Source organism: Astyanax mexicanus, chromosome 2 (assembly GCF_023375975.1).
Source record: "Astyanax mexicanus isolate ESR-SI-001 chromosome 2, AstMex3_surface, whole genome shotgun sequence".
NCBI lineage: Eukaryota > Metazoa > Chordata > Actinopteri > Characiformes > Acestrorhamphidae > Astyanax > Astyanax mexicanus.
The window spans coordinates 8302273-8320706 of NC_064409.1; the positions used below are offsets into that span (position 1 = coordinate 8302273).

The 18434-nt window shown below is 38.7% G+C and overlaps 1 protein-coding gene across 1 annotated transcript; it reads left to right on the forward strand.

Moving 5' to 3' along the window:
• Positions 1–641: 641 nt before the first annotated feature.
• On the forward strand, positions 642–18292 carry podxl (podocalyxin-like). The gene is made up of 8 exons (XM_049473300.1): positions 642–1139; positions 11053–11910; positions 13242–13315; positions 13403–13444; positions 14624–14744; positions 14844–14887; positions 14972–15103; positions 16796–18292. Exons 1-8 carry the CDS (start codon positions 1097–1099, stop codon positions 16988–16990), a joined length of 1509 nt encoding a protein of 502 aa, XP_049329257.1. The 5' UTR covers positions 642–1096; the 3' UTR covers positions 16991–18292.
• The last annotated feature ends 142 nt before the right edge of the window (positions 18293–18434 follow it).

An 18434-nucleotide genomic window follows, 5' to 3' on the forward strand; every position in this document is an offset into this window, starting at 1 on the left:
ATTTCAGCAATTTCTCATTTTCTGCAAATAAATGCTCTAAATTACAATTTTTTTTATGTGGAATTTGGGAGAAATGTTGATTACTTATCATGTGATAATTAATTACTATACCATGAAACTATGATACTGAACTTTGGTTGAGCTGGTGGGATGGCTCAAAGTGGGACGACTCAAAGTGGGCGGCGGAAAACTTCCCTTGTTTTTAAATCCAAAACTTGACAGGTATGTTTTATGGAGATACGAATTTCATTTTCCAGCAGGACTTCAAGATTTCAAGAGGCTTTTATTGTCATTACATCTGAGTACAGGTACACATTGTAGTAAAACATGGGACAACTGCCCACACTGCCAAACGTATCAGTTGGTCTTTTATAATATTCCAATTTTATTAGACAATGATTTTTGTCTTTCCATTGGCTGTAAGCCATAACTGAACTGATATTGAACTGAATTAGTGAAACAAATTAACTTTTCAGTGATATTGTAATTTGTTTGAGATGCACCTGTTATCATGGTGAGATTTCACTGTACTCAGATCAGACAGGTCTAATAGTAACAGCACTGCTCCCATTGGGCGTGTGGAGAGTCTGTCATCATCAGCTCACCAGTGACAGCTTTCACACATGGGCAGAGCCGGGGGAGAGCAGGCGTTAAACAGACCCCAGCCTCCAGTCTGACCACAGCCTCGGCCCTGACACATCCCACCGCCCGCCTCCACCCTGCTCCCCAACACCAGAACAGAGAGGGAGCCAGAGCCCGGCTCAGCAGCTCCGCAGAAAACCAAGGAAACCCAGCAAACACTCCAGCCCCAAATCCCCCAGCCCGGGAGGGGGGACAGCTCTCAGCAGAGCCGCCAACAAAAGCATTCCTGCCTTTCAGCTCCAAGAAATAGCACCACCGTAAAGTCATTTAGGCGACCTCAGATACTAACTCGAGGAGATAAGCGGAACCGAACAGCAGCAGCAGCAGCAAAGTCTCAGAGCATCTCCAGCCTGGAGGAGACCACTAAAAACTTCTACACTTCTACAGCACCTTCTGCTGAGCCTGAGACCATAACTAACTAACTGAGCTGCAGGGAACACTCTGAGGAGCAAACATGAGGACCAATACAAGAATCCTGTGGACTATTTTAGTTATAGGTGAGTTTTTCTCTCTTTTTTTGTACAAAAAAAAACAATTTATGCAATTTAAGAAAATTAAATGTGGATATTTAACGTCAGCTTGGTTATGTAGTTAGCTAGTTTTACAGAAATTTGCACATAATGAAAAAACGTATTTATTGGCTCAACTTAACTCATCATTTTGCTTTAACACAGTTAAATTGTATATACAGCTCTGGAAAAAAAAGAAAAAAAACTTAAGAGACCACTTCAGTTTCTGAATCAGTTTATCTGATTTTACTATTTATAGGTATATGTTTGAGTAAAATGAACATTGTTGTTTTATTCTAGAAATTACAGACAACATTTTTCCCAAATTCCAAATAAAAATGTTGTAATTTAGCCAAAAATGGCTGAAATTACAAAATATATATTTTTATTATTTTTAATTCGTATCTTATTTATTGTCCAGAGCCGTATATATATAGAATTTTATATTATATATACATTCTATATTATTATAAATATATACAATTTTAAGTTTATTCAATGTAAATCAGCCAAATAATCATTTTGCATAAGATTGAATTAATCTGTGCAGTGATGTAGCTTTGTTAGCTAGTAGTTTGGTCTCTTAGCTAGTTATACTGTATCTGACTAGCTTTCTAACTAACTAGTAAACATGATTTATAGCTACACCTGTTGCATCAGACTTTGGAATTGGTTAGTTGTTAGTTGAATTTGCCTAAAGTTAAAACAGTTTTCTAATTTTGACAGGTTTTCGGTGGATCTAAACTCACTATATAAGGGAGGGTGGGAAGCTAAACATCTGCTTATCTGCATTTCAGTCCGTTTTAAAGCTGAGTTAGTTAGTTTTACTCACATTTGTTTACCTAACGGTCTCTGCCTGGAGAGGAGCGATGCAGAGTTGTAAACGAGTCAGTGTTCGAAGGAACCGAGTCACAAATTTGACTCCTTTTTTGTTTTAATCTCTAGATTCTGGAACCAGTTCTAAATATTTATTTAAAAAGATACATAAGTTTAGTGATTAGTTTATGAGCAGCTTATAAGTGTATTTTCTGATAAAATTCACATGTGATGCTCTTAATATTTACAGTGTCATTTATGACTACATGAGTTAAACTAAAGAAGGAGAGAGTGCTGTAAAGCACTTTACCCATGTTTTAAAGGGTCTGTTAGACGTCTATCACCATGTCAATGTTTTGTCCTATTGCCAAGAATATTGTGATATTATTTTAAGGCCATATCACCCACCCCTAATTTAGTTTAAACTTTATGTAGCTAAGTTAGTTAGCTAAATAAGTATTTTACATATTAAATTTACTGAGAATATTTTTATTTTTTTATTTTAATGTCATAACACAATAAGTCACGTAACTCTCCTCTGGTGATGCTCTCAGGATCTTCAGTGTTATTTATGAGTAAAAAAAAGATCATGATTTAAAAAAAGGACAGATCGCAAAGTATAATGTACTTTACACATCTTTTAAAGGGTCTATTAGATGTCTGTCACCATGGGCTCCTTTTGGTTAACCATCTATGGCATGGATATATATATATATATTTTTTTTTTTTTTTTGAAAGAAAAAGGAAAATAATAATCATTATCAATATTCACCACAAACGTGGTCTAGCATTGGTCAAATTGGTCAAAAAATTGCCAAAAAAAAAAACAAAACAACAACACCATGCCACAGTGGGTTATGTTACATTAGGTAACTTCATATGGCCACGTCATTCAGCAGCACTTTTGGGTAATTTAAGGATTTACAGGGATGTAATGTACAGGCATCCCAGGATGTACTAGGTTGTATCTGTATCATTGTGTGTTTATTCTTATATTATGTGTTCTGCATTTATACTCAACTATTATTAGTGAAAAGAAGGAGATGAGAGTAAAGTTCGATTCCTTAAACCGACAGTTTGAATGAATCAGTTCTGTACATGAATTGAACCTCCCATTGATGGCGGAGAGCTTTTGAGGGAGTCCTGTTATTCTTTAATTAAGCTGCACCTGCCAGTGCTGAACCAGGAGGAGCCCTCCAGATTTGCTAAGAAAAGCTGAGGGAGTTTTTGAGGGAGTTTGTTTTGTTGTGCTCCATTAATTTTGCTAGCTACCTCAGTTTAGCTCAAATTGGACCACAGTAAGCAATTCTTTATAAAAGTGTGGTCAGAATTTTAAATACTCGAATGAATCATTCAGCAAACAAATGTTGTTTATAGAAACTGTAAGGAAGAGATTACGTTTTTCTACAGAGAAATGTAATATATTATCAAAAGACTAATTGTTTTGAAAAGGACATCAAAATCAAACACACCATTATCTTTTAAATGTGCTGAGAAAAGCTGAGGGAGTTTTTGTTGCTCTTTAATTTTGCTAGCTACTTCAGTTTAGCTCAATTGAACCACAGTAAGCAACACTGTATTATGCTGTGGTCTGAGTTTTAGATACTATAACGACTCATTCAGCAAAAAAAAAAATTGTTTTTAGAAACTGTAAGGTCTGCTAAAATAAGATTTCTAATTGGTTTGAACACGACATCCAAATTAAACACACCATTATCTACTAAATGACCTAATGTGCATACACAGTATTTCCTGTATTGCGCTGCTATTAGTGCAGTTAGTCTGGCCACTGCTATCTGAACTACTGCTAAGCTAAAGTTAGCTTTTAGCCTAGCGTAAAAGTTAGCCTAGCACTTGTTTTTACTACATTACTCACTGCTTTCTCTACGTTGAGTATCAGATGCAATTGGTATATTTTGCCATCCTCTTTTGCTATTGTAGGCTTTGCATTTGAAGAAGGACACAGAAGTGTTTGAGGTTCATAGAAAGTCAATTTCATGTGCTGAACCCTCATACCACTGTCTGTTCTAGTGCAGGTTCAGTACCCTGTAGTTGACAGGCATATATGGAATCTAAAACACACATCTATTTTGTCTATAGCTGTATCGTTTTACTTAGGCAATCTAAGTCAGAATTAAATCACCCTACAAGGTAGACAATCAGAACAGAGTAGGCTTCAATTACTGTATTTTTCGCACTATAAGGCACACTTAAATTTCAGTAATTTTCACAAAAACTGTCAGTGCGCCTTATAATCCAGTGTGCCTAAGGTATGAATTTTACAACAGCATTATAAAGGAGTTTCAGTTCAGTTCTTCAGCACGAGACTCAAGACTGGGGTAGGACTAGCATTAGCTGTATAGCGCTAGCTCTTTCACCTGTAGCCTGCTGCTAACCCCAGCTAGCACTGCTAGAGCAGCATTAGCATTACCTGCTAACTGCATTAAGCACTAATCGTTCAGATGGGTTCCTCAGTGTAGCACTGTAGGGTGGCATTTACTTGCGCTAACCGTGGCTAGCCTTAGTGGAAATCTAGAAATCTAAGCTTACTGTAAATAAACGGAAGTGCTTTACTCACCCAAATAAACAGTTTTCAGAAGAAAATTTTGCGTAGATTAACATCCCTCATTAGTTTGACTTAAAAAAATATATATTCCTTACTAGTGTTGCATAATGCACCTTTTAATCCAGCTCGGCTTGTGTAAAAAAATATAGACCAGAAAATAGACATTTATTAATATTGTGCACCTTATAGTGCAACCAATACAGTAGCCAAATAGATTGGAAGCTCAACTAATTTAATTAGAGGATAGTGCAAAACAAAAACACTTGAAAAGGTTTGGCCAATAGCCTTTTAAGCTCTTTAATGTCTTGCTGTATATGAATATCTTCGTATTTATCTTATTTCCTATTAGGGCATCTTTGTTTTATTTAATTTACCATCCACAAAATGGTAAGAGCAAATGTATTTATGGAAATTGGGGAACATTTATTTAATTTAGCAGCTTAAATCATAGATGCAGGTCCTTGGTTTGGTTAGCATAGTTAGCTACTTATTGATCAGTGTCCACAGCAGTAGCCTACCGTATTTTTCACACTATAAAACTCCTGAAAGTGGGTGTGGCGTAATAAGGTGGAGGGTAAGTTAATAGAACACTTCCTGCTCTGCTACAGTTTTAGGGCAGAACAGTTAGCTTACATTTAGGGACTTGTGATGATATTAGATTCTGGACAATCCTAATGTCTGTTCTCACTTCAGCACTGGGTTTCGAGCAGCTGTAGCAACCAGAGATTGTTTTGGATGGTTCTTGGCAGAACTGTCAAGCACCAGCCTTGAGAAAGTAGAGAACAATAGATGGGAAAGCACTTGTGTCTACATCCTTTTCCCACAGAATTCGTAACATCATGCTCCATTCTGTTTCCTCCGCAAGCCTAAATGCAGTAGCATCAGTGATACAGGCGTTTATCTGAATGTCACAGCAGGAAATTTGGGGTGATTCTGAGAGCTAACATGGAAAAGGGTTTAAAATAAGTTTTCTTATGATAACTTCTGCTATGGCACTATGTATATTTGTGTTGTGTGTGTGTGAGGGAGTGAGAGAGAGAGAGAAAGAGAGAGAGTAACATTGAGAGGAGGGAGTGTGTGTGGAAAAAAAAAATATTTTAGTGTGCCTATCATCAGATTCCTAAGACCCTAAGGCTGACTCAGCGTCATCCTCTCCTCTCCTCCTCTGCTTTGTTTATTATTAATCACTCCAGAGACTGGCACCACCATGGGCTACCTCTCCCTGCCTCGCTCCTCTCACATCTCCAGCGGTCACTCCCTAAACTGAGTGCATGCTCTTTTTAAAAAAGATGAAATAAGAAGAACTGCCCATTAAACTGAAGCATTAATGGAACCGGTGTGAAGCAGCGATAGTAATAGGTGTGGTCTGTGCACGAGAAGTAAAGGTCTGCTGTGCTCCATGACCTTTCAGAAAACAGCTTAACTTTTCCACACTCACTGTGGAAACAATGCAGCTCACGTCCAAGGTTACTGCCAAAACCATCAGACGGGAGTCAGGAGGTCAAGTCATGTATGAGCCGAAGTTTAATATAAAAAAGACTAGTTAAAACATTGGATTTGGGATTTGAAAATAGCCTAAGAGTTACATTTTGGCCTTAAAAATACCAATACTAAATGTTTTAGTGAACATTATTATCACTGATTATACCACAGTTAGTTCCAACCCTGCAATTTGATTGGCTGAGAGGCATTCTATGAGTGCCGTTATCAGCCAGTAATGCACTGTAACCGAAGCTCTCCATGTATTACTGTGACATATACAGGTAACTTTTATCGAACAGAACTGTGGTATAATTGCAATAATACACTCGAGGTTTGTGCTATAACGTGTAATATTGGCACTGCTGTGCTGATCTACTCCCTCTCATGTATTATTGCTTAATTATCCTTTTAAATATTATTTTAAGTCAGTTAAAAGTCCACCCTTGAGTCGCTGCACTGATGCATTTGTACATCATTACCATAAAAACTCATCATTTTTACACTTGTTTCAGACTCCGCTTTTCTCAAGACGCTCTCCACACTTTTATTAGCATACTCTAATGACAGCACGTAGTGTTTTGTGTTGTGTGTGGTGAGGAATGTGCCCGGCGACCCCCTCCTCGTAACCCTGTCAGCCCCCTTCTCTCGTCTCCCTTTCTCCCGCCATCCCATTATTCATTCTGAACGTCTCCCTTCTTCAGTAAAGGAGGTACGCTGTGACTCAGGCCTCATAAAAGAACACCACCCCTCCCCGTTCCAGCACCAACGCACCACCCAGTACTCTGAACGCAGCGTCTACAGGTCCCTTCAATTAGCCCTGAATAGAGCACTATTGCTGGAGGAGGCCAGGGGGTGGGGGTTATTAGCTGGAGGTGGCTGAGGGTCCGTGAAGCCCAAAGCACAGCAGGGGGGGGGGGGCGAGCGAGATAGCATCCCGCACGAGTAGAGGGGCGTCACTGTCACTGAACAGCTTTGTGCCGGGGCGGCCTGCTGAGCGGCAGCTTTACGGTTATTTGCTCACAGTATATCACCCCTGTTGTAGCAAAACCTTGTATCTATGAAATGGAAACTTTTTCAAGTTTAATGACATAAATATAATGTGATTTGGGACCAGTTTTACTAATCTGTGAGGGTCTGTACGATACAGCGGTTACGATTCAGTGTACTGCGATATATTGCAATACTGTAAGAAAGCCGATATATTGTAACAGTTTTTTTTTTTCTAAAAAATGTATAAAACCTGAGTAAAGGAAAAAAGTTAGACATTAATCATTTTACCCATTTTGGCCAAAAAAAGTCCTGCTGTATTTCACTCTTTTTTTATTGAGCCCAGTAAAGTATTAGCATTTTTTTTACTGTTTTTTTTTTGGTATTAAGTCATATAAGCACGGCTTCTTCATCATATAAACATGGCATTGCTACTGCTTAAAAGTTCAGATTACTTTTAGGTAGATTACTTTTTCATTATAATCGTGATTAATCATGCCAAATTGTGCGATTATTAAGTTATAACTATAATTTCTGTTTTTAAAAATCAGTAAATTGTTTTGCAAAACAATTTATTACAATACAATACAATATTTTTTTTTCTTAATATGTTAATATGTTAATACTTTTTATGATTTTGTTTATTGCAGTATTCAATATTATATAAGAACAAAGTGAAGCAACAATCTGTGCTTTGTGGTGTTGTAAACTTTGCACACTTTCACGCTTTTCCTTTTTTATCAGAAAATATCCATAAAATCCACAATATGAGGATTTTTATTTCTGAATAATTGTTATTGAAGTGGCTATACATCCTTGTGCTGCTGTGTGTGAGAGAGTTTGTGTGGGAACACGTGTGATTTGTGGCTTTGTTGTTATTTTTACAATCTAACCAGCAGCAGGAAGGCGAACTATTCAACAGGTCTCCACCCTCACATCCGACTGTCATCCTCATTCGGCTGCTGGAACAAAGCCCAACACACTGAACGAGTGTGTCTGAGAGAGGGACACACTGCAAAGACCTTATTTATTACTTTTATTTAAAGGGCAGTTATTCAGACATATCGTAGTTAAACCTAGTTCTTTAACTTTAAAATGGCTTATGTATTATTAGAGGTTATTAATCAGTATTATAGCCTTAATCATGTGATTCTCTAACTGAAGGCTTATGTTCTAATAATGACAAGCTATAATTTGTTGGGCGTTGTTTTTCAGGTGCGGCCTAAGCTTTTGTTCTTAATGGCATTTTTTTTCTCTTACATTACTTTTACTTTTATACTTTAAGTCGTTTTGAAAGCTTGAGATACTTCAACTACTACAAACACAAGTATCTATACTTCTACCTACAGAGTAGAGCTGAGCGATATGGCCCAAAAATTTTTTAGATTTAAACCGATTTTTTTCCCCTACTAAAAGTCTCCTAAAAGTCGCTAGAAGTCGCTAAATGACGTCATCGCCCAATTTGCATAATACATGTTTTTGAAGCTGTAAAGGATTAACATTGTGAGAGAGAAAAAAAGAGAGTAAAAAACACTCTAAATATGTTAGAAATGATACAAATAAACTTCAACAAATGAACAACTTCTGTTGCTTTTTAAATAGCCAGTCATGTCAAGAGCAAGAGGGAGGGAGAGAGAGGCGGGGCTACGTGCGGGAGAGAGGGGCGGGGCTAAGCTCAGGGGAGCGTCGCTGGTGAAAATTAAAAGTCAGAGAAAATCCATTTTCATAAAAACACATCGTCCTTAACTGTAAATTCGAATTAATCGATAAAATCGATGAATCGCCCAGCTCTACTAGAGAGTAATCAATGTTAATACTTATATCACCTTTGAAAATGAACAAAACTGGGCAGCTGTCTTTGGTAGATATGTAATGGAAAGTAAGAACATTGTGGCCTTCTTTTTGTTTCAAACAGGAGAATTAGGGCAACAACTGAATCCACCCACCATCCCTCTTAATAATCCTTTACTGGTTATTTGCCTGGTTGAAGCAGCTTATCTAAATTGAACAGTGCGGGTATTGGTGAGACCACAGCAACCAAAAATAGGCTTCCCACTCAGTGTCAGTGTCAGTCCATCAGCTGCCTGTCCTTCAGCTCTTGAGGTTTCTGGAGGACGTCCTGATGTCCTGCATGAACGCTGACCCTTTGATTTAAGTGTGTTAGGGCAGAAGCCTGTGAAGAAGGTGGGTCCAAGAGCACAGATAGCGCTTTTTCACCAAAAAAAACAAGTTCTGTTCAGGATTATTAGAACTGTGGTGCTTTTCAGGAACCAGCCCATGTTTTCACAACTTTTATAGAATCATGGTCATCAACAGGGGGCATTGCACAGCGGTGGTGAACAAATATCATCACGGTTTGCACTGAAGAACCTAGCATTCTTTAGTTCCCGCTCAGAGTGAACGTTCCTGGTTTGATTGAACTAAAATGGGTGATTGTGAGAGCAGTGAGATTGCAAGTTGGTTTCCACATGGTCCTTCCAATCAGAGAGCCACAGGCAATGGAGAGACACAGAGACTGGGAAAGGTCAGCCCTATTGACAAACCTGTAACTATAAGAACAAATTAAAGATGTGTGAGAATAACATAAACCCAGTGTTCATTTCCCAGAGCAAATGACAGGTTTGGAAAGGGCTCTCAAGTTTTGATGTTTGGGGGGAGTGAGATTTGGGGGGGGGGGAGGGTGTTGGTGTGCAGTTCTTCAGTTGTTCAACGGGTTGCCGCAGTTCTCCTTCAGTTGTTCACGACGTGTGTTTCAGAACTTTCGAATGGGACAGTTCTTTGCGCCTGACACTCTGGCTAAAACTCCGCCCTCTTACTAGGTCTGCCTAACAACAGAGAGCGATCTATATTCTGATTGGCTCAATGAGAGTACATTATCATATGCAGCAGATGGAATGGCAAGCGTGAGGAATAGCATGTGTGGCGTGTGAGCGTGTAAACTCGCTGAGGTGCGTGTGTCACACGCTCAAAGTGTGAGACTTGAGAACACTGGGTTTGGAGGACATGAACTGTTTGATTTGTATTCAGGAAAATACTGATTTTAAAATGAAGTTGAGGAAAGAGACAGTTTTATGATTTTGTTCATTATATTTTGACATACAAATTTAGTATGTTATTTATTGTATGTATTATTATACATACAAATTTTCTATTACAATTAAAATTATGCTAACATTATTCAGTTATGTTCCTTATCAAACTTTAAAGTTTTTTTGTGTAATGCTTGAATAAAAATCCTCAAGATTTAGTGGCCTGTTAAGGGATTTAATGTGGCAAAAACAACATAAGTGACATTAGTGACATTAGCACGTTAGCAATAATTTATATATCTACTGTTTTTATAGATGTCTGTATTGTAGTCTGATCACCAATACTGAAATAGGAATCAGACAAAAGTCAGCGATGTACCTGTGCTTAGGAGTTGAAGAAATCTATTTTTTTTTTATGAAATAACAGCATCATCGAGAAGGAAATGGCAGAAGGCATAGCTTTAGTCCATATCCCGTTCCCTTTCTAAAAATGCTCGCTTTTAGGTACCCTCTACTCATCCCTCCAAACATAATTTGCGGCTTATTGAATAGTTTTTTTTTGTTTGAACGCCTAAATTGCTAGAAAATGATCTCTAAAGCCACCAAAAGAGCTGGAAAGCTTAGCATGCTGCTAATAGGGACACGCCTGAAACAGCACGGCCAGACATAGACAAGACATAGCACTGTCAATCAAACTGATGTCCTAGATCTTTAATAAACGTACAATATTGGAGAAACTAAATGGATTTATAGGCCTGTTTGAAAGTGGGAAAACAAACGTTGTCAATGGTTGTCAATTTGCTTCCTTTTTAAGCCATTTTAGTTCCTAGTTTCTGTGGTGGTCCTGTATTCGGCCCTCACTCTTGAAAAACAGAGCGAAAGAATGCTAATGAAGTATGCAGAGAAAGACATACAGGACTACAGTCTATGTTTATGGCACTACAAAGCTAAAAGAAAGGGGAGGGGTGCAAACTGGCTTATATATTTGAAATGACAGTGGTCTTTCCTTTTTTTTGTACAGATTTTCTCCTCCTGCTGGCTGAGTCTGACCCCACCACTCCTGCTCTTGCTACTACAAAGCCTATCATTGCAGCGGCTCCCACAGCTAAGCCTACCGATGCACAGTTTACAACTTTAAAGTCCTCTCCTGTAGAGCCTACTACTGTAAAGCTTCCTGATGCAGGACCTACCACTGCAACGCCTTCCCATTTAGAGTCTACACCTGGAAAGCCTGTGACTGCAGAGCCTCCCACTACAAAGCCTATCAATAAAGAGCCTATCTCTACAACGCTTACTGCTATAGTACCTACTGATGCAAAGGCTACCACTAAAGGCCCTAGCCCTACAATGCCTGCCCCTACAGGGTCTCCAATTGCAAAGCTTTCCACCAAAGTGCCTATCACTACAATGCCTGCCGCTATGATGCCTGTCACTAAAAAGCCTACGCCTGAAAAGCCTACCCCTGAAAATGCTACCCCTGCAAATGCTACCCCTGAAAATGCTACCCCTGAAAAGCCTACCCCTGAAAATGCTACCCCTGAAAATGCTACCCCTGAAAAGCCTACCCCCGAAAATGCTACCCCTGAAAAGCCTACCACTAAAAATGCTACCCCTGAAAAGCCTACCACTAAAAATCCTATCCTTGAAAAGTCTGCCACTACAAAGCCTATCTCTGCAGACTCTACATTGGCTAGTCCTACCGGTTCTGGTCCAGCCCCACGTCATCCTGCCACTCCAGCTCCATCCTCTGTGGTTTCTACACATCGGCAGCCTGCCTCTGACCAAACACCTGCTTTAGGTCCTAAAACACCGGCCCCTACTACTGTTGCTTCTAAGCAACCTGCCAGCACACAACCAGGACCAAATCCGACAACAGAAGGTATCAAAAATTAAGCCATTTTATTTTTGTCAAGAAACAATGTCCATAGCAGTTCAGAAATCAAAGCCGTCCCATGTAACCCTCCTATTAAGTTCATTTGTCAGGAACAGCAATGGTGTTCCTGGGTCATTTTGAACCGGAGCATGTTTAATTATCCAAAAGATGTCTGAAAAACCCCAAACAATTTTTACAAGCAGTGTAAAGTTAGTAAGTTCATTACTAACGCCATTACTAATTATTCTATCAATATTTAGTCCAATAGTGTTCTTTACCTCTATCATTCCTCTATAATTCACTCGTTTTTTTTTTTTATAAAAAAAGACATGTTTAAACTTTTTAAATGTTTTACTACTTTATTACTTTTGAAAGACCAACATATACAACAATATTTTAACATAACATTGAAACATAACATTGCAATTTAGTTTTAGTTTTTTTTTGTTTTTGTTTTTTTTGCAGGGGGTAGTGGTTGCAAATATGTGAGATGAACTATTTTATTTTATATGTTGATTACACTAATTAAGGCTAAGCAGAAGAAGTTTTATACTGAAAAAATACTTTTAACTAGTTTTTCTAGATCTTCAAACCTTAAAACAAGTCAAATAGACCCATAACATTACAGGAGGGTTAATGTAATGTAACTAAGGGCGTTTTCACAACAGCACAATTTGAAACGGTTTAAAATGTAAAAATCGGTTTCTGGTTTGTTTGTACCGTTAGTGCAGTTCGATTGAGCAGATGTGCAAGAACAGTAATTGCAGTAATAGCATCACAGCTAACAACTCCACACCTGCAGAGACTGGCTGTTAGCATCGTGGCTATAACTTTTTTTTATAGATTATAAACCCAACAATTTTCTTTTTTAAAAATAGCCTTCAAAACCCATTTAAACATACATATGCATGAAAAGTGTATTATTTTTTTTTTTAAGAAATTGAGGTGGAACATAACATGTATAAAAGTTACTACAACGAAATTAAATATTAAAATAAATACGGCCACAAAATTAGATATTTCAGTTCCTTGCATATCTCTGCATTCCTTGCATTCACTCTTTTTTCCCCAATTTAACAGATGAGTACAAAATCAGATGAGCATTAATTATTTTCCATATATATATATATATATATATATATATATATATTTTATTTTATTTTTTTACAAGCTGTGCGCAACCCACTTTTGGGTCCTGACCCACCAGAATCACTGATCTAGCCAAATAACACACTGATGAAATTGTACAGCTCATGCAGAGTAAACAAAATCTGCTTAATCTATTCTAAAGCCTGGTTTCCACAAACTGATCATCATTCTTTTTCTTCTTGTTTTAGAGCCATTAGCTAGCACCGAGAAACCTGGATTGGCGTCTGGCGTCTTGGAGTCTGAGATATCAGGGCCATTTAATGTAAGAAGATTTTTTTTTTTAAGATTTCTGTTCTCATTTTTCCATGTTGATCAAGAAATTGATTGGTGTCATGTGCCTTTCCTACAGGAAACAATCACCCTAGAATTTATGCAGGAACCCAGAAATAAGGTAAGACTGCTTGAAGCATTGCTGTTTATAATTCTGCTAAAGAAATTTACAGACAACGCAATGACGGGAAAAAATATGAAAACATAGATAGATATATATAGACAACATAGAGAACTGCCACTGCCAGATTTCAGGCTAGGAGTAGTAGAAGTTATATGAATGCACAAGGAAATAACAAAATCTCTCAATGTGTATATGTTTATAAATATGTGTATGAATCAGTTTCTCTGAATTCTCAAAATTAAAATATTGTAATTTAGAGCATTTATTAGCAGAAAATGAGAAATGGCTGAAATAACAAAAAAAAGATGCAGAGCTATCAGACCTCAAATAATGCAAAGAAAACAAATTCATATTTATAAAGTTTTAAGAGTAGTTCAGAAATCAATATTTGGTGGAATAACCCTGGTTTTAATCACAGTTTTCATGCATCTTGGCATCATGTTCTCCTCCACCAGTCTTACACACTGCTTTTGGATAACTTTATGCCTGCACTCCTGGTGCAAAAATTCAAGCAGTTCAGATTGGTTGATGGCTTGTGATCTTCCATCTTTTCCGTCTCTTATTTTTTCCAGAGCTGTATATACACTATAACTATAAACTCTACCTCAGTAACTGCTGTGATTATATATGTTCTATATGTTACAGTATGTTACACATCTCTGCACCTTATCCCCACTATACACTTTATTATACCGTATCGGTACTGCACTGTCCTGACTTTAAATTGTCTCGTCTTTTGTATTTATTGTATTTATTGTTATTTAGTGTTATAATTTTATTATTTTATGTTGCACTGTCGTCACTCCTGCACTTTATGTTGTCTATTGCTTGTTGTTCTATGTTGCACCATGGTTCCGGAGGAACGTAATTTCATCACACTGTGTACCTGTACTCAGATGTAATGACAATAAAAGCCTCTTGACTTGACTCTTGACTTGACACTACACACTACAAGGCGAACTAAAAATCCCTTAATTTTCCCAAAAATCACCAGTGCCTGTTTTTTTACTAGCTAGCTAGCTAGCTAGCTAGCTAGATAGATAGATAGATAGATAGATTTACATTAAATTTAATTTACATTTTGAAGGACTCATTTCAAGTTCAATGTCAAGGAAGAAAAAGAACCGACTTTTTGAAAAATGAGTCCAACTCTGTTTGCATTTTTTCTTTTTCTAGAAGAACAGCATTGTCCAGTCTTGTCAGACGTTGTTGGAAAAGGTTGGTGGCAAGGGTACCTGCTCACTGGCTGGAGAGATAAAAAACGGTCGTTACGAATTCTCCAAAGTGTCTGTGGCAGGTGAGGTTATGATCATTGTCTCAACATCTGCAGTTTCCTCCTGATTTATCTGCCTAATTAAATCTAAAACGCTAACAAATTATATTCTCTCTCTGATAGTTGATTCGAAAGTGATGCAGGAAATCTACGATGCTATCAAAAAGGTAGGACCGATTACTGCTTTCATAATAAGATTGTCTGTGTCCTAAATAATGGCTTGTCTGAATCCATCTTTTTTCCCTCCGTAGGCACCGGCAGAGCCCACACCAGTGCCCCACACGCTGATTGCTATCTTGTCTTCATGTGGTGCCCTGGTGATCATCCTTGTTATTTTTGCCCTGTACTGCACCTATCACCACAGATCCTACAGGAAGAACCAGGTGAGCTGAGAGAAGGAAGAGTCTACACGACATAACACACAAAACAAAAAACGTCCTTATGCTCCAGGAATTACTGCTACACTTATTTAACACCTTGTTTTACACTGGCATGTGTACAGTGCCACATATCACAGGACAGGAACTAGTATAGTGTCTTGTGTTTTTTTGCCATATACTCATTTTGTGATGCTGGCCAGCACAGGCTTTAAACTGCTTTAATTTCCACACTGAAAATTTTTTAGCTTTTGAAACTTTTGCGAGCAGTGAACACTGCACACACCGCGTTCATAGTGTGTAAACAGCACGGAGCAGCAGAGACAGTGTTTGTTCATATCAGTATATTATCTGGCTAATATATCAGATTAATCTGCACCTTCTCAGCAGCTTTGCTCAATTAAAAAGACAAAAATTATAATATTGCGTTACTGATTTCAAATTAGTCACTTGCGTTAACGCTTTAATGTTGACAGCTCTAATTATTTTGTTAATTTTCTTTTTTTTTTCTTTTAAACAGTAGAAAGCAATTGCATCCAACAACAAACCTACCAGACCACTCTGGGTTTGAATGCATACATTAGACCAGGGGTGTCCAAACTACGGCCCGCGGGCCATTTGCGGCCCGTTTCCTTTTTTGGAGCGGCCCGCGAGGTATTTTAGAAATAGAATGAAAGTTGGCCCGCTGTTAAGCAGGTTTTTATAATGTGAGATTCAAAGTTTGGATGCTAGGTGTCAGAAAATCGGGCCAAAGAGTCTAAAAGCGGAGAGGGTGCACATTTCTAGCGCGGAAAAACGTGCCAAAGAGTCTAAAAGCGGAGAGGGTGCGCATTTCTAGCGCAGAAAAACGGGCCAAAGAGTCTAAAAGCGGAGAGGGTGCGCATTTCTAGCGCAGAAAAACGGGCCAAAGAGTCTAAAAGCGGAGAGAGTGCGCATTTCTAGGGCAGAAAAATGGGCCAAAGAGTCTAAAAGCGGAGAGGGTGCGCATTTCTAGCACGGAAAAACAGGCCCAAGAGTCTAAAAGCGGAGAGGGTGCGCATTTCTAGCGCAGAAAAACGGGCCCAAGAGTCTAAAAGCGGAGAGGGTGCGCATTTCTAGCACGGAAAAACGGGCCAAAGAGTCTAAAAGCGGAGAGGGTGCGCATTTCTAGCGCAGAAAAACGGGCCAAAGAGTCTAAAAGTGGAGAGAGTGCGCATTTCTAGGGCAGAAAAATGGGCCAAAGAGTGTAAAAGCGGAGAGGGTGCGCATTTCTAGTGCAGAAAAAACGGTCCAAAGAGTCTAAAAGTTGCCGTAATTAAGGAGTTTTTTATTAAGAGACATAATGAAATTAAACATTAATTTGAAAAATCTTAGTTTACACAACACCGTCAAAGATAAAGATAGTCAAGTAAAAAAGTAAAATGATGTGTAAATAAAATAATCAGGATATATTTTATTATTTGTTTTATAACAGAGTGTGGCCCGTGACTTCAAATATATTTCTCCTTCTGGCCCCCAACAAAAAAAGTTTGGACACCCCTGCATTAGACAATGCAGGAATGGGTCAGGGACTTTGATACCATTAATTAAAGTATTTTGTCACCTTACAATTATTACTACTAGCAGAAATAATCTATTGCTTCAATTTAAAAGCATATATTTTAAGGACTGCTGCTTTTATCAAACAATTTTTTAACCATGTCCATCCCTTCTGTACAGCAACACCTGACTGAGGAGCTTCAAACTGTGGAGAACGGTTATCATGACAACCCCACGCTGGAGGTGATGGAGGTGCAGCCGGAGATGCAGGAGAAGAAGGTGGCGCTGAACGGAGAGTTCAACGACAGCTGGATTGTTCCTTTCGACAACCTGGCCAAAGAGGTGACACCTGAAGAGGAGGACACTCACCTGTAGGGAACAGAAGCCCAGATTAACAGTGTGATTCTGTCAGAAAACCTGGAAGAACAGGTGGAAGACACAGACTGCTGTAAAGATAAAGATACGCTATATTGCCAAAAGTATTCACTCGGGTTTGGATGGAGCTGCTTGGATATAGAAGCTCTCTTTTCCACCATTCAATGAGTCTCTTTATGCTCTATTGTTAATCTACAGGGGTTGGACAATGAAACTGAAACACCTGTCATTTTAGTGTGGGAGGTTTCATGGCTAAATTGGAGCAGCCTGGTGGCACATTGCACCAGTAACAGCAGAGTGTGAGACTGTGAAGGTTCAGTTAGCAGGGTAAAAGCACAGTTTTGCTCAAAATATTGCAATGCACACAACATTATGGGTGACACACCAGAGTTCAAAAGAGGACAAATTGTTGGTGCACGTCTTGCTGGAGCATCTGTGACCAAGACAGCAAGTCTTTGTGATGCATCAAGAGCCACGGTATCCAGGGTAATGTCAGCATACCACCAAGAAGGACCAACCACATCCAACAGGATTAACTGTGGACGCTGGAAGAGGAAGCTGTCTGAAAGGGATGTTCGGGTGCTAACCCGGACTGTATCCAAAAAACATAAAACCACGGCTGATCAAATCACGGCAGAATTCAATGTGCACCTCAACTCTGCTGTTTCCACCAGAACTGTCCGGCGGGACAATAAATTATCGTAGTCTAAAACCAGGTGTTTCAGTTTCCTTGTCCAACCCCTGTACTTGAGCTCATCTGAAGTTTGGAGGTGTGTAGTGATGTAGTGACTCTGCAGAAAGTTGAAGAGTCGCTGTCGTTCTCTTCCAGTCTCTTAAACTGTGTTATAATAATATCACTGACAGTTGGCTGAGGAATATTTAGTAGTGTGTACCACAGTGCTGGAGTTCACTGAGCTCCTGAGAGCCTGAGACCCATTCTTTCACTAATGTTGATAGAAGCAGTCCCAGCATGCCTAGCGATGCCATTCCAGCTGCTTTTATTAAACACCTGTGGTCATGGAAGTGATTTGAACCTGAGTTCGATGATTTGGATGGACGAGTGAATACTTTTGGCAGTATATTGTATCTAATGGCCTCCGATGGTTATATTTGGGCCACTTTTACTAAACCTGATTTAATGCCAAAAGGGCACAAGCCATAGAGATAAATATTTAAAACAACTAAAGAAGGGAACACAGGCGGATGACGGCGGAAGTGGCCTGTCCGTGTGCCGAAACACTAAAGCCAGGTTTATGTTTTTTTAATTCTCTTCCTCAAATGGTTTTGTTTTGTCTTGTTTAAATATTGTAAAGCACATGCACATGTATTGATTGCTACACCCACACACAAAAAAAGGATTTTAGTTGATCTTATTCTTTTTTTGTTCACTTATAATCCCTGAGGGGAATGTACACTTATGCACCTGTACATAATGTTTTCACAA

Bases quoted from the DNA above. Each gene is read 5' to 3' on its own strand.
- podxl (XM_049473300.1), top strand. From the start codon at position 1,097: ATGAGGACCAATACAAGAATCCTGTGGACTATTTTAGTTATAG. The intron at 1,140-11,052 runs GTGAGTTTTTCT...TTTTTTGTACAG, and splicing joins GTGGACTATTTTAGTTATAG to ATTTTCTCCTCCTGCTGGCT. The intron at 14,745-14,843 runs GTGAGGTTATGA...TCTCTCTGATAG, and splicing joins CTCCAAAGTGTCTGTGGCAG to TTGATTCGAAAGTGATGCAG.